Source organism: Melospiza georgiana, chromosome 1, assembly GCF_028018845.1.
Source record: "Melospiza georgiana isolate bMelGeo1 chromosome 1, bMelGeo1.pri, whole genome shotgun sequence".
In the NCBI taxonomy this organism is placed as follows: Eukaryota; Metazoa; Chordata; class Aves; order Passeriformes; family Passerellidae; genus Melospiza; species Melospiza georgiana.
In genome coordinates, this window is record NC_080430.1 from 30935122 (window position 1) to 30947854 (window position 12733).

Sequence of the window (12733 nt, forward strand, 5' to 3'; positions counted from 1 at the left end):
TCTGGTAGCTCTGACAATATCTTGAAGCTTTTCAGATTGCTGTTATAATTATTAATATTGACTATATGACATTTTATAACCCTGGTTAAACGTTGTTCCCTGAATTCTTTTTCCCCTTGCTTTTTATTGTCTCAGCTAAAAATAGCCCTTTATTTAAATGCCTATTTATACAAAATGTGCTATTTTAATTTTTGAAAAATGAGAAAAAAAGAATTAGTTTGTGTGTCTCTGCTTCTCTGATACGGATTGAAAATACAATGCAAGAACTTCTTCATGGCCAGTTAGTATAGCTGGGTATGGAGTCACTTCAGTAAATCAAAGAGTAAGAGATCCAAGTAACGGCTAGGAAACCTCCTGTGATGTCAGTCAAAGTGAAAACATATTTTTGCATATGAACTAAGGCATAGAGAGTAAATAAGCAAAGAAGTAGCTGTAGAATATTTGCTGCCACATTAGATAATAATTTCTTCAACCTCTTGAATGCTTTAATTTGAAAACTGTCCCTTGAAAGAGGGTTACTTCCACTAGTTGATTACTCTTCAACCTTTAACCTTAACTGTTTCCATTACATATATATAGTTTATATCAGTGTTATATCAGAATTAGAATAACTCAATACAACAGCATACAATGAGGTCATCCTCTCTGCCTTTGTCTTAGACAGAACTAGGAATTTAAAGTCAAGATAGCATGCAGCTTTTCAAATCCTATTATAATGTCTTTGCACAATGTAAATATTTGTTCATATTTGTACCAGAGATGTAATGAAGGTGTGTATTTTGCCTTTAGTACTTTCTGTATGTAATGATGGGTCCACAATGGGCTCATCCCCTTCCTAGACAGAAAGGATGGCAGTAGGCCACATCTCTCACAGAGACACGACTCTCTGCAATTGAAAAAGAAAGAGTTTCTTTTCTTTACTCATTACAAGCTCTGTGTCGGTGTCTCTGCCTGATACTGAGTGTTATAACCATCTTTGTGGGAAAAACAAATACTAAATTCTTCTTATGTGACACAGACAGATTAGAAGGGGAAAGATCAAGAGTATCTTTCCTTCTTAGTTGTAAAAAGAAAACCAAAGAAACGGAAGATGAATCAAGAGTCTTTAATGTAAGTAAAAAGGGTAACCAAGAGATATTTTTCAACAGCAAAAAAAGCCCTATGCTATAAAGATTATGTAATTAATCAAGATTATGTTTGCCTTTCCAGAGTGAAATTCATGTATGTTTGATCTGTTTTTCAGAATCCTCAGTCAGTAGCAGCTCCCCTGGATCAGGTCCCAGTTCCCCAAGCAATGGTCCGACCAGCAGTGCAACAGAAAATGAAACCTCAGTTTTGCCATCTAACATTCAAGCTGAGGTAAGACTTATTAGTGAGTAGATAATTGCTCAGGTTTCTAGACTGAAGAAGATAGAAAATTTGATTTTATTATACTCACAAGCAGAGTAATTGGGGTACCAGGACACTACAGGCTGACATCAGTATGTTATATATGTGATAACAGCTTTATGTATGAGATGCATAGATGCATCTATGTATCAGAAGACTCTATGGTAACAAAAGTTCAGGGAAAAGCAGCAGTATTGCTACTGGAAGAGTGGAGGGAGCTGTGAAAGGAACTTGGTTACAGAATATTACTTTCTGGGATGACCTGAAAGAGGTGCTCAGTGCTGAATGCTGATAAAGAACTCCTGCATACAAAACAGTGGTTTAGGCATTGGTGATCCTAACACATAAGAGCTAAGGTGGTCCCAGGTTCAGATGAATGCTGAAGTAGGTTTCTTTAATTACAGTATTGGAGTTAGGTGACTAAATCCTTGCCATATCTCCCTTTTTTTTTACTGTATCTCAGTGTCCCTATCAGGGCAATACTTAACCACTGTAAATGTCATGCCAGAGTTCTTGAACACTTGTTTTGTAAAGTGAGATTGTAAATGGAAGGAATCTTAACTACTCCTTATTCTGTTTCACACATACGTGCCTATAACAACAGGAATGCAGATGGTAAATCAGTTGTGATAAACCTCATTTAGCACAGACGACATGCCCAAGTCATGCTTCCCAGGGCAATATTGTAAAGGGACAGTAAACTAATTTGACTAAGAGAGGCTCAAATTCCACAATATACAATATCCAGCCTATACTTACCACAGTTCCTGCTTTGATGACAAGGTTTTCTATTAATTGTTGGTTTATGCTGTTTATGTTAGAAAAATTGCATAAGAAAATGTGATTCAACAGAGTTTTAGTTAATGGAGCTATTTCTCCAGGTCAGTGGCAGGACATCCACCTAAAAAAAAACCCTGGAATGGGCAGTTCAACCTCCAGCAGTGACTTTTCCCCATAATGAATTAATTGTGTGTGTGAACTATGATCCAGGGGGCAGGTGGGTGACCTCTGCACACTGATTAGTAGCCTCTCTCTGGGCCGTAACCAAAAAGAAAAAAAAATTGCATTGATGGCTAACATGTGGTCTTGTCTCATAGCCCCCCATATGTGATTGCAAAGAAATTTAAATGATGCAGAGTAAGATCCATCATTAGGATTAGATCAGATCCTACCTAGATCGGTGGAATTAAGTTGTGTGTTTTACTACTGGGAATGTTTTAGATAATATTTTGGGTAATATGTGGGTGTTATTATGTGCTGTATGAAACAGGAAATCTTATCCAATTGGATCTTTTACTGACTTGAGAATTCTACAGAATGGAAGGGCAGTAATGTCTGAGGCTGATACATGGTGCTCATGACTTTGCATGTTGCAGTTTCTGGACACTTGCACCATCAGAGATACATACAGGCTGGTCAGGCTGGTGGTTTCTGGGGAGATTTGGAAAGGTTGTAGCAAGAACCAGCAGCTATATTCTGTTTGCTACTAGAACATTATAATGCATATTATTTGCCACTTCTGTGCCAGACATAAAAAAATTTTATAACCCCAACATTCATTCAAAGATGTTCAAAGAAGCCTAAAACATTGCTTTAGAAGTTGAGCTCTGTATGCTGGCTTTGGTCACTTCACTTGGTGAAATGTGCTAAGAAGCTGAAACTACAGACTTCCACTTCTGGAGCCAGTTGGGGATTTCTTTACCTCTCTGGTTAGTTGACTCTCAGTACTGTGGTCCTGTGGGTTCAAACATTTTCCATAAATCTCAGCTTTAGTGATTCTTATTTCAGTGGGATTTTCTTTGGTAGTTTAACAGCAGCCAAACTCCTACATATCTCTTTCCTGGTTCAGTGTTAGCCAGCTCTCAAAGGCTATACAGATAATCAATTTTTAATCCAATTCACAAAGTACAGAAGTTTCTAATAATAGGTTGAGTGTTCCAAAATCACCCAAAATATCACTTGTTTTTCTGCAACCCCGTATGACTCACATGGCTGTTGTTTCATAATCGTTGTTGTGACATTTGCAGTAAGTGTTGTGCTCATATCTGAGTGGGTGGATGGCCGTGGTTTTCATGGCAGCAAATTAAACACTTTTTGCTGGGGAAAAACAGGTTGCTATGACAGAGTCATTTACCAGTAAAGCATGAGTCAGTACCGTAAATGATTACACTCCAGTGCAGGGACAAAATTAGAGCATTATTAGTAATGAAACAGATTTTTAAAGTGTTTTTACCACATCCACTGGAATAGTGAGACTTTTAAGTGGTTTACTCTCTGGAGCAGACAGTGTGGTGGGTAGACAGTTACAATTTTTTGAATGAACAAAGGTGCACTGCACATGCTGCAGCTTTGCAGATAATCTTTTACTATCACAGTTCCCTTAAAGGTGCTTTCACTACCATTTGTTAAAACACTAGTCTCATTATACGAAACTTGAAAGTTGAAGTCAGGATTTTAATTGCACCTTATAAATAAAATCCTGTTTTTATTAGGCACAGTTGTCTCCAGTATCATCAAGGTTCACCGCAGCAGCTATTTGTCTCCTGTAGCATGCCATGCTCTTTCAGGTCACCTGCTGTGCTGGGGCTAAATCTTACTTGCCCGAGAAATGTAAGGAGAATTGAGCCCCTGCACAGCATGTCCCTTGAGTTCAGAGGGACAACCTGCTTTAGTCATGTGAAATGATTAATTTTAGGCATTCACGGTCTGGTCAAAAGCCATTGAAGGCAATGGAAAGTTTCCAGTTGATGTAACTGGGCTTCAGATCAATTTCTTTCTTCTATTTGTGATTTGGAAAGCAGTATTTCCTAGAATAACACTTGATTATACAGGAGACATAAATTACATACATGACAGATAAACACATATTTGTTTAGTACAACTCCACAGCCCCATGCTTTTAATACTCAGCTCCTTGAGGTGATCTTTGTAAGAAGCCAGTGGAAAAATATGTAGGTTTCTGACCAGCTGATGAGGTTTGTGTCAAGTGTATGTGAAATGAGTCTAAATTAATTTTTTCAAAGATTATCCCAAAAGCCTCAAGAAAGACAAGTGTGATTGTGAATTTTGAAAGCTGTGACAATTAGCTCCACAACTGAAAAGTATTAAAGCAAAACTATTTTGTCTTCCCCTCATAATCTATAAATGTTCATATAAACTTGCACACAAAGGTGTTCCTGCTTCTCAGCAGGTCCCACAGCACAACCAAAGCATGGTTGCTTATGGTTACTCGTGGATCATCGTGCTCTGTTACACTGAGTTCTTGTACTCTATTTTAAGAAAGAGGATAACTCTGTTGACAAGCTATTTTAAGCATCAGTGAGCAGGATCTATGGAACCAAGGAGTGGGTACATGGAGGAGCAAGTAGGGCATGCTTCTCTTTGGGGCAATTTAGGTGCCAGTCCAAACCACCATGTCTGCCAAGGACACAGCTTAGCTGTGCTGCCGCCAAATTACTCTCTTGGCAGCTCCTACGTGTGCCACCATTGCAAGATATTGTTGACTGTGTAAAAAGAAAAGCTGTAGCTGGGATCAAAAATTTCTGCCTCTGGGTGGTTGGATTAGATGACATCCAGTGGTCCCTTTGAACCTTACCCATTCTGGGAGTCTGTGATGCACAGAGAACCCTAATCTGTGCAGGTGGGACATTTATTCTGGGAGATGAGGTTAAACTGATGCTTAGGATGATATTACCTGAAAATAGTTTAGAAAATCAATCACATACTCAAAGGAAAATTACAGATTATTATCAGTATTAGAAATTAAAATAGGATGCTTTTACTAATAAACTCCCCTTTTCAAGATTAAACTGTTGTGGTAAATAACATCACTGCTTCTGCCTGATCAAACAATCATGCCTGACCCTAGTGTGGTAGTGTGTTTTACTGCTATACACCCTGCCACTGTTATTTTGATTAATTCAGATCTTAGAAGGTAATAGTGGCATACAAAAAACCAAATGTTAAACATAAATCTTTCAAGTGGCTTTGTATCGATGCTGCAGTTGCCACAAATTTGATTATATTATAGGAGGCACATTAAATTGTCCTTTTTCTCTTAAATATTTGTAGACTCCCTCCATAATATTTCCATAGTTTTGATACTAAATCCATACTTGGATTTATTCATGGTCAAAGGTGGATGTTATCAAGGCAAGACACTGTTAGCCAGGAATTAATGTAATATACAAGTGGAGCTTCTTTGTTTCCTATGCTATCTGTTGACATTCCCTAGGTACCAAAAGAAAATTACAGGGAAAGACTTCTACTGTTATTGTCTCAGTGATAGGTCGTATCTCCAAACAAACTGTATGAGGAAGGTTATGTTTTGGAATAACATCCTGTGTTTTTGTGCTTAACCACTTTCCATTGATGGTCTGAAGTTGCATTGTATTAGCACGAAGTATTTTACAGAGTTAATTGATATTCCAGGTTTGTCCGGGGGAAAATCTACAGCTCCCCACAACATGCTTGACAAGTTATTATATTTACTTTAGTCAAAGCCCGAGTGTGCAGTATCCCTCTTGGAGGTGGTCTATTATTGGAGTCCCATATGCTTTTTGTTTGGGAAGAAAGCAGTCACTGTGTCATACTGTTACACAGGGTATTCTTTTTCAAGGATGTTGTTCCCTTGGGGACCATATCATGCCAGAGTTCTTAAGTCTAATAAGACCTTTGTAGCTCTTAGTGAGTCAAAGTTCTGGGAGGGAAGCAAGAGTTAAACAGAAAATATAATTCAAGCAACTATACTAGACCACATGTTGAAAAATATCACTCTTCAAGCAGAAAGGCAAAGGCTTCAAAAAGATTCCTGATGTGGTAATCTTTTTATGTTTCTTCCCAATTAATCTATGGAAATAAAAAGGTTGATCTCTGTAGAATGTCTGTTTTTATTTTATAGTAATTAAAAATATATCGGCAGTTCCATGTCCTTGAAAACTATACCACAAGTCTTCAAAAGAAATGTTAAAAATTTTAACTTGAACAGATTAGGAAAGCTGTGAGGGGTATCCCATTATCAAAGGATGACAGGATGCTGGTTTTGTATAGATGCAGACAGACAGAGAGAGAGAGAGTCTGTTATTTTAAATGGCAGATGCCTTGCTTTCTATACAGAATTTCCATGTTAATGGAAGTAAATAATGTGCCTGAAACATACCCATATCATAATCTGACTAACAAAAGACATGGACTACTTAAAAACCACATTTCGTACCTTACAGCTAAAGTAATAACAACTGTGGTGAAAGTTTAATACATCCATATTCGTGATTCAGCTGGACATAATCCTGAATTCCCTGGATAAATTCCCACTGAGATTGTTGGAGTGACTGTCCAGTTGATGAGAAGAACTGATGTTGAGTTGATGAGAAGTTGATAAGATGATCTAGGAATCCTCAAGATTTCAGCTTTCCATGGAAATTTGATTTACTAACTAAGGAATAATCACAGACACATATCAGCTGCTTTCTTAAGAAAAGAACTATCAACAGTGTTTTCACAGGGACAGTAATTTTCTCTATCTGGAACTCCATTGGGTTGCAAACCAATGACTGGCACACAATTGGCTTTCTGTGTATAGGGATAAAAGCATAGAATAATCAAGGTAAAAAGTTTGGAGATTAACTTTCATTGGTTTTCCCCTTTATTCCAGCACCTGGTTTCCCAGCAACGCCTTTTGATACAGGATGAATCAGTGAACTTGTTGAGTCTGTACACGTCCCCTTCTCTGCCCAACATTACCTTGGGACTTCCAGCAATACAACCTCAAATCAGTGTAAGTGACCAGTCTCAAGCCTTCCTGCATATGTTTGCCTCCAGAAAACCTACTTTCTGAGTGTTCTATTTATATTTTTAGCATTTTGGAGCACAAGCAGTTCAGAGTAGGAACCAGACCTCTCTATGCATTGGGCACAACTTGAAAGCAATATTCATTCTTGATCTCAAACAAGTGCCAGTGTGGATGTTAGTTAAGTACAGGCCACATGCATTGCATTTATGCCAGATAACAGATTTCAGATGTGGCAAGAAGTATATGAGGAGATTATTTTGTAAGTTTAAATTATATGATAATTTAAATTATATGATAATTTCTACCTTTAACTTTTTTATGAGATTCCAGTAATGACTTAAACTGAGCTGGAGCTTTGTAGGAGAAGAATGTAGTATTCCTCTAGCTCAGTAAAATACCTGATAATTTTGCTACTTTCAGAATTTACAGCAAGTCAAAATTTACCTGCTTTCCAATGACAACAACAACAAGGTAAAAATACTGATATGTGGTGGTTCTGTACAACAGTGTGGGAGTTGGTAACTTCTATGAAGAAATTAGGGATTGTAAGCACAGGTTTCAGCGACGGTAAAAAAAATTTTAAATCTATACAATCCACAGTGGTTTGTAATAATGCTACTTAATTCCAGTGCTAAATGAAGTTTAAGTCAAAGTTCCATGTTATTTTATGGTTTTTTCAATACATTTACTGCTCTTAGCAGCAATGTATTGCTGCACTCTAGCATTTTAACATCAGGTACAGAACCTTGCAAAGAAAATTATGTAAGCCTGAAATCAGTTCTCTAGAAATATTAGCAAATTATTGTTTTTGAAGGATGGAAACATTGAACATAATAAAAAGTAATGCTTACTTTCTCAGGGGATATAATCAAAAATTTCTTAGTCATTTCACAAAAATATAACTAGCTTCAACTAGCTTCAAAGTAAATTTATAACATTAAAAAGAAATGAAAATATGTTTCATTTACTCACTCAAATCTTATAAGCTTTTGATGTGGCCATCTAGCACCAAATATTACTTTTGGCATTAGAAAAAACAAAGGGATTGAGTTATACAAGTAATGTTTATTTCTGTTACTAGAACAAGCAGTTGCAAATTGAATGTAAAGCTTACTTTGGTGTTTGTTTTTCAGGGGAGGGAGATAGCAGTGTGAAGTAAGCATACACCAAAAAAAAAAAAATTGGGTGAAAACCTTATTTTAGAATTTAATGGAATTCACATTATCAGAGATACTGTTTTTACTATGACTTACCATAAGTGGTTATCTGTAAGCCTCAACGTGCATGTTTCTGTTAGGTTATTATTCTTGCTGTAAGAATTGTTATTCTGCTTGAACTACTATTTCAAGATTTTTTTAATAGGCAAAGAACATAATTTGAAATTATGAAGGGCCAAAACTTCCAAAAGCTTTAAATTGATAACTGTGCAATTTATAAGGCACTTCAGAATGCTACACACCTAGATGAAAGTTTAACTGTATAAGTTTATTTTGCAAAGGCTAAAACTTGCATTTGTGCTGTCCTTCAGGGAGTCAGGGAGTGCTCCAGGAAAAGTAATAGCTTCCCACTACTACAGGTAACTATTTTGTTTTGCTGATTGGCTTGCTGTGTGATGGAAAGTTATGTGAAAAACCAAGCCTTGCCTATTTCAAACTCAATGCAAACTTTTGCCTCTGATCCTCTAGTTTCCTGTGCAGAAGGCTGCACAAAGATCTTTAGGAATTTTAAGGATAGCTCCTGTCCTTGCATTAATAATATTCTAACTAGTAATTCCTTATGCTTTGGCTTTCAGTGCTGATTTTTTTTTCAACTTGTTTCAGTACTGTTTCTCAGAGCGTTACATTTAACTGGCATGTTCTTCCTTTTCATGTCAAACTGTAAGATAGGGGTGTTAACCTTTTCTCCTGTATGTGTTCATGAAGACATAAGACCATCTAATCAAGCAGAGGCATAAATGGCCATTTACTTCTCTGGGAAGCAGTTACCAATGCTGTCGTTCTTTGACAGGCTTCGTCGTCATTCAAAGAAAAGCAGAAGGGAGAGACCCCGCCACTGAGACAAGGAGTGGCCTTGGCTGGACAGTATGGAGGAAACATTCCTCCGTCAGCAACTCATCCTCACATTGCTATGGAGGGAAAGCCAAACAGCAGCCACCAAGCTCTCTTGCAGCATCTGTTACTGAAAGAACAAATGAGACAGCAAAAACTTCTTGTGACTGGTAATGATCAAAGCTCCAGAAATACTAATTTAAGACGTTTTTAATGACATTTGTGTTCAGTTTAAACTAAATGCAATAATACAAATACCACACATCCTAACTCTTGGGAAATGTGGAAGGGTGGAAGAAAAAAGGATAGCATCTTTGTTTTCCCTTTTAGTGATTCTGTTCCAGTCTGTTAGCCTGAAAGAATTCAATGATTACAGAAAAGAGAAAATGATTACTTCATCACATTCTTTTGTAGCGGCTGAACTTCCCAGCATGGCGAGGCACGTGATACACGTCCCACTGCATCAGTGCAGATGCAGAGTTCTGCAATATACACCCCTCTTCTTACTGAAAGCATTCTTTCCCGTTAGAACTATTATTTGGTTGTTTTTCACAGGGGAGTGAAATGTCCCTGTTTTGCAGGAGCGGTTCCTCTTCATCCACAGTCTCCTTTAGCAGCAAAGGAGAGAGTCTCACCTGGCATAAGAGCTGCTCACAAACTGCCTCGTCACAGGCCACTGAACAGAACCCAGTCTGCTCCTCTTCCTCAGAGTACTTTGGCCCAGCTGGTCATCCAGCAGCAACATCAGCAATTTTTGGAAAAGCAGAAACAGTACCAGCAGCAGATCCACATGAATAAGGTGAGTTCCCAAAGTAAAGAATTTCCAATAAATTTAAAGATGAAAACTAAGACCAGAAGTTAGTTATTGGCACAGTGTCATCATGGACGATAGAGTGGTTTTTGCCAGAGTATCTTTTTTGTTTATGCATAGTTGTGTATACATTTTTATGTATCTTAAGGTTTTGAAATAGGCTGCAATTCAACAAAATAGAGTTGCTTACCGTTTTACCTGACAAGTGTTTTCCTGTTGAATGATAAATTATGTCTTTAAAATTGATGTGTACTTCTGAGCTGCAGCAATGACTCCACTTGCTGCTTTTGAATTGTATCAAAACTTGTCTTATTGTGGACTAGAATGCTGCATAAATAGATAACTCACTTGAACTCAAATCAGCTTATTAAATTGATGGGTTTATATATGAAGCTTACTAAACAGCTGGATATATTTTTAATCAGTATTTATCAAACTGACTTTTCTCTGTGAGTAGCATGAAAGTTTTTTACCTATATGGTGATATAAAATGACCATATAAGGAGAAAGAGAAAAATGTCCTGTTGCTAGTGTCTGACACAGAGTTGAATCATATAGTACAAGATTCCCTGTACAGTAACACCTTATTCTGAGCAGGGGCAAGGGAAAGAAGAAAAGGGACTATCCACTAATAAACAAAGAACAACAGATTCTAAATAGATTTATCAGGAAGCAATAATTCTACAAAAAAAATCAAGTTGCTACCTTGATACCAAGTTGATTATCTGAAAATAAGATATGCAAATAATTGCATGTTTTTATTTGGAGAACATTTTTCTGCACTTAGTACACATCTTTCCACAATTTGTATACTGAAGCTCCACTAGTATTACAAAGATTTAATTACACACCTTTACTTGTCTTTTGTTTTAGTGTTACTCAATAACTATATATAAGATGCAATGTCAAAGGAGAAAAGATGAAAAGTGGACGTTCCGTTCTTGTACCTAAGAAAAAAAAATTCAATCCACCTTACTTAGTGGGTGAATTTCCCAGGGGTTACTGATTCTTTGGAATCTACTAAGAATTCCCAACAAAATTAGAAACAAACCTAGAGTTTAAGTACATACTTTGTACAGTGGTTTGGTTATTAAATCTTGTCTTAATTAGGAAAAATGAAGACCAGAAAACTTCAAAGTTCAGAGCTGATCCTTGCATGTTAACCCCTCTCAGCTTGGGTGTTTTGATTACTCAACTAGGACTCCAGTTGGCTTTTCTTTGAGTATGCATTCCATATGTTTAATCAAGATGGCATATGTATATCTCATAGCCTCAGGTTTTGAAAATATTTCACCTTCCCTCAATTGTCTAAAAAGGCTTTTTAACTGCTAAAGTACTGAGTCTTTGTACTACAAACCCATCAATTCATGCATTCCTCACAAAGCAAAGAACCCCACTGATGTGTTTTTCTTAGATAATATGGTTATTGATATAAATTCTACCATAGCATTTGGGGGTATGTGATGTGGCATTATGAGTATTTGTCCCCAGTGTGAAAATGAAACTTGAGGCACATGACCATATATTTCTAATCACATAGGATTAGGAATGCATTGCATCTTACCAGAGATAGATGGGATAAGGAAGGAAAAAGATTGGAGTTGGTTCATGATAATGCTTGTTTCAGTGATTTTTCTTTTCAGTTGAACTACAATGAAAATACACGCTAATGAGGATAATTCCCTCTCATACTTGAAATATGCCTTCATTCTCACGTGGTTCTTTGTGATGGAGACAAAACTGGTGAATCTAGCTGTTATTCTGTACAGTATATTCCATATACATATGCAGGGAGTTGCCCTATCCTGGGGCCTCTCTCTGCCTCGAGCCTCCATAACCTGCTCTGCCCCAAGAGCTTCTTGGTCTCCTTTCCTCCTTCTCCCAGAGCAACCAGGCTTCTTCAGGAGCACAGTAACTCCTCAGCGCAGCAAATGCCAGAGGAGGAATGAGATCATGTTGCAGCCAGAGAAGCAGTGGGTTTTCTGAGGATTTATCAGACTTTAAAGTTTGCAGCATCTAGATTCTTCTCCACGCTCAGAAAAACAATTCTGAAGAACAGTACTGAAAAATGTCAATGCTCTAACCATGTGTCTGTCCTCTGCAAGGACACAGAAAGCCAGGGGGCTTCCTTATGTACTTGCAAAACCTGATTTTTATAAACTGGAATTTAAGGGTAGCCAATGGACTAGAGAGAGAAAAGAAAAGATCAAACAATGGAGTAGCTTTTAAATAGTGAATTTAAAGGTGTCTTCTTTAACCTTTTAGCTGAAAGTTCAGTTTGAACTTCTGTGACTACATAAGGTTTTTGAACTCTGCCAGAGTGGTAGAATATATTTTGCTCAGTCTTAAAACCTTCCTCTGTTCACAGTTGAAGTTATTTTTTCATTACATAATTTGCACAGCTTTACAATCAAACTCCTCAAAGCATAGTTATAGTTATTTGAAACTTTAAACTTTAGATATTCTAGACCAGATAGGAAAGGGACTAAAAATTTTATTTTTTAGGATAAGTTTGGGCATGTATCAAGTGAACACATGAGCTTGTTTTTTTCTGTTGTTCTGTCCTTTACTCTTCTATTCATGGGCTGTATAATGAAACCTGCACAGAGGTATAAGTCCTGCCTTTTCAGTCATGTAAAATGCATAGGTTTCATTTAATAAGGAATACTCAAGGACCCTAGAAGTTTTGGTAAT

General features: G+C 37.1%; 1 protein-coding gene across 13 annotated transcripts in view; it reads left to right on the forward strand.

The window, feature by feature from the left end:
* Positions 1–12733, forward strand: part of HDAC9 (histone deacetylase 9) — a 454940-nt gene that overhangs the window by 249526 nt on the left and 192681 nt on the right. For 9 of the 13 annotated variants that reach the window (XM_058035907.1, XM_058036403.1, XM_058035984.1 and 6 more), the window contains 5 exons: positions 1244–1359; positions 7043–7165; positions 8709–8756; positions 9188–9398; positions 9810–10027. In XM_058035907.1, the coding sequence (XP_057891890.1) occupies positions 1244–1359; positions 7043–7165; positions 8709–8756; positions 9188–9398; positions 9810–10027 (716 nt within the window). The remainder of the gene's footprint in view (positions 1–1243; positions 1360–7042; positions 7166–8708; positions 8757–9187; positions 9399–9809; positions 10028–12733) is intronic. The other 4 variants (XM_058036155.1, XM_058036239.1, XM_058036490.1 and 1 more) reach the window with 1 other exon arrangement.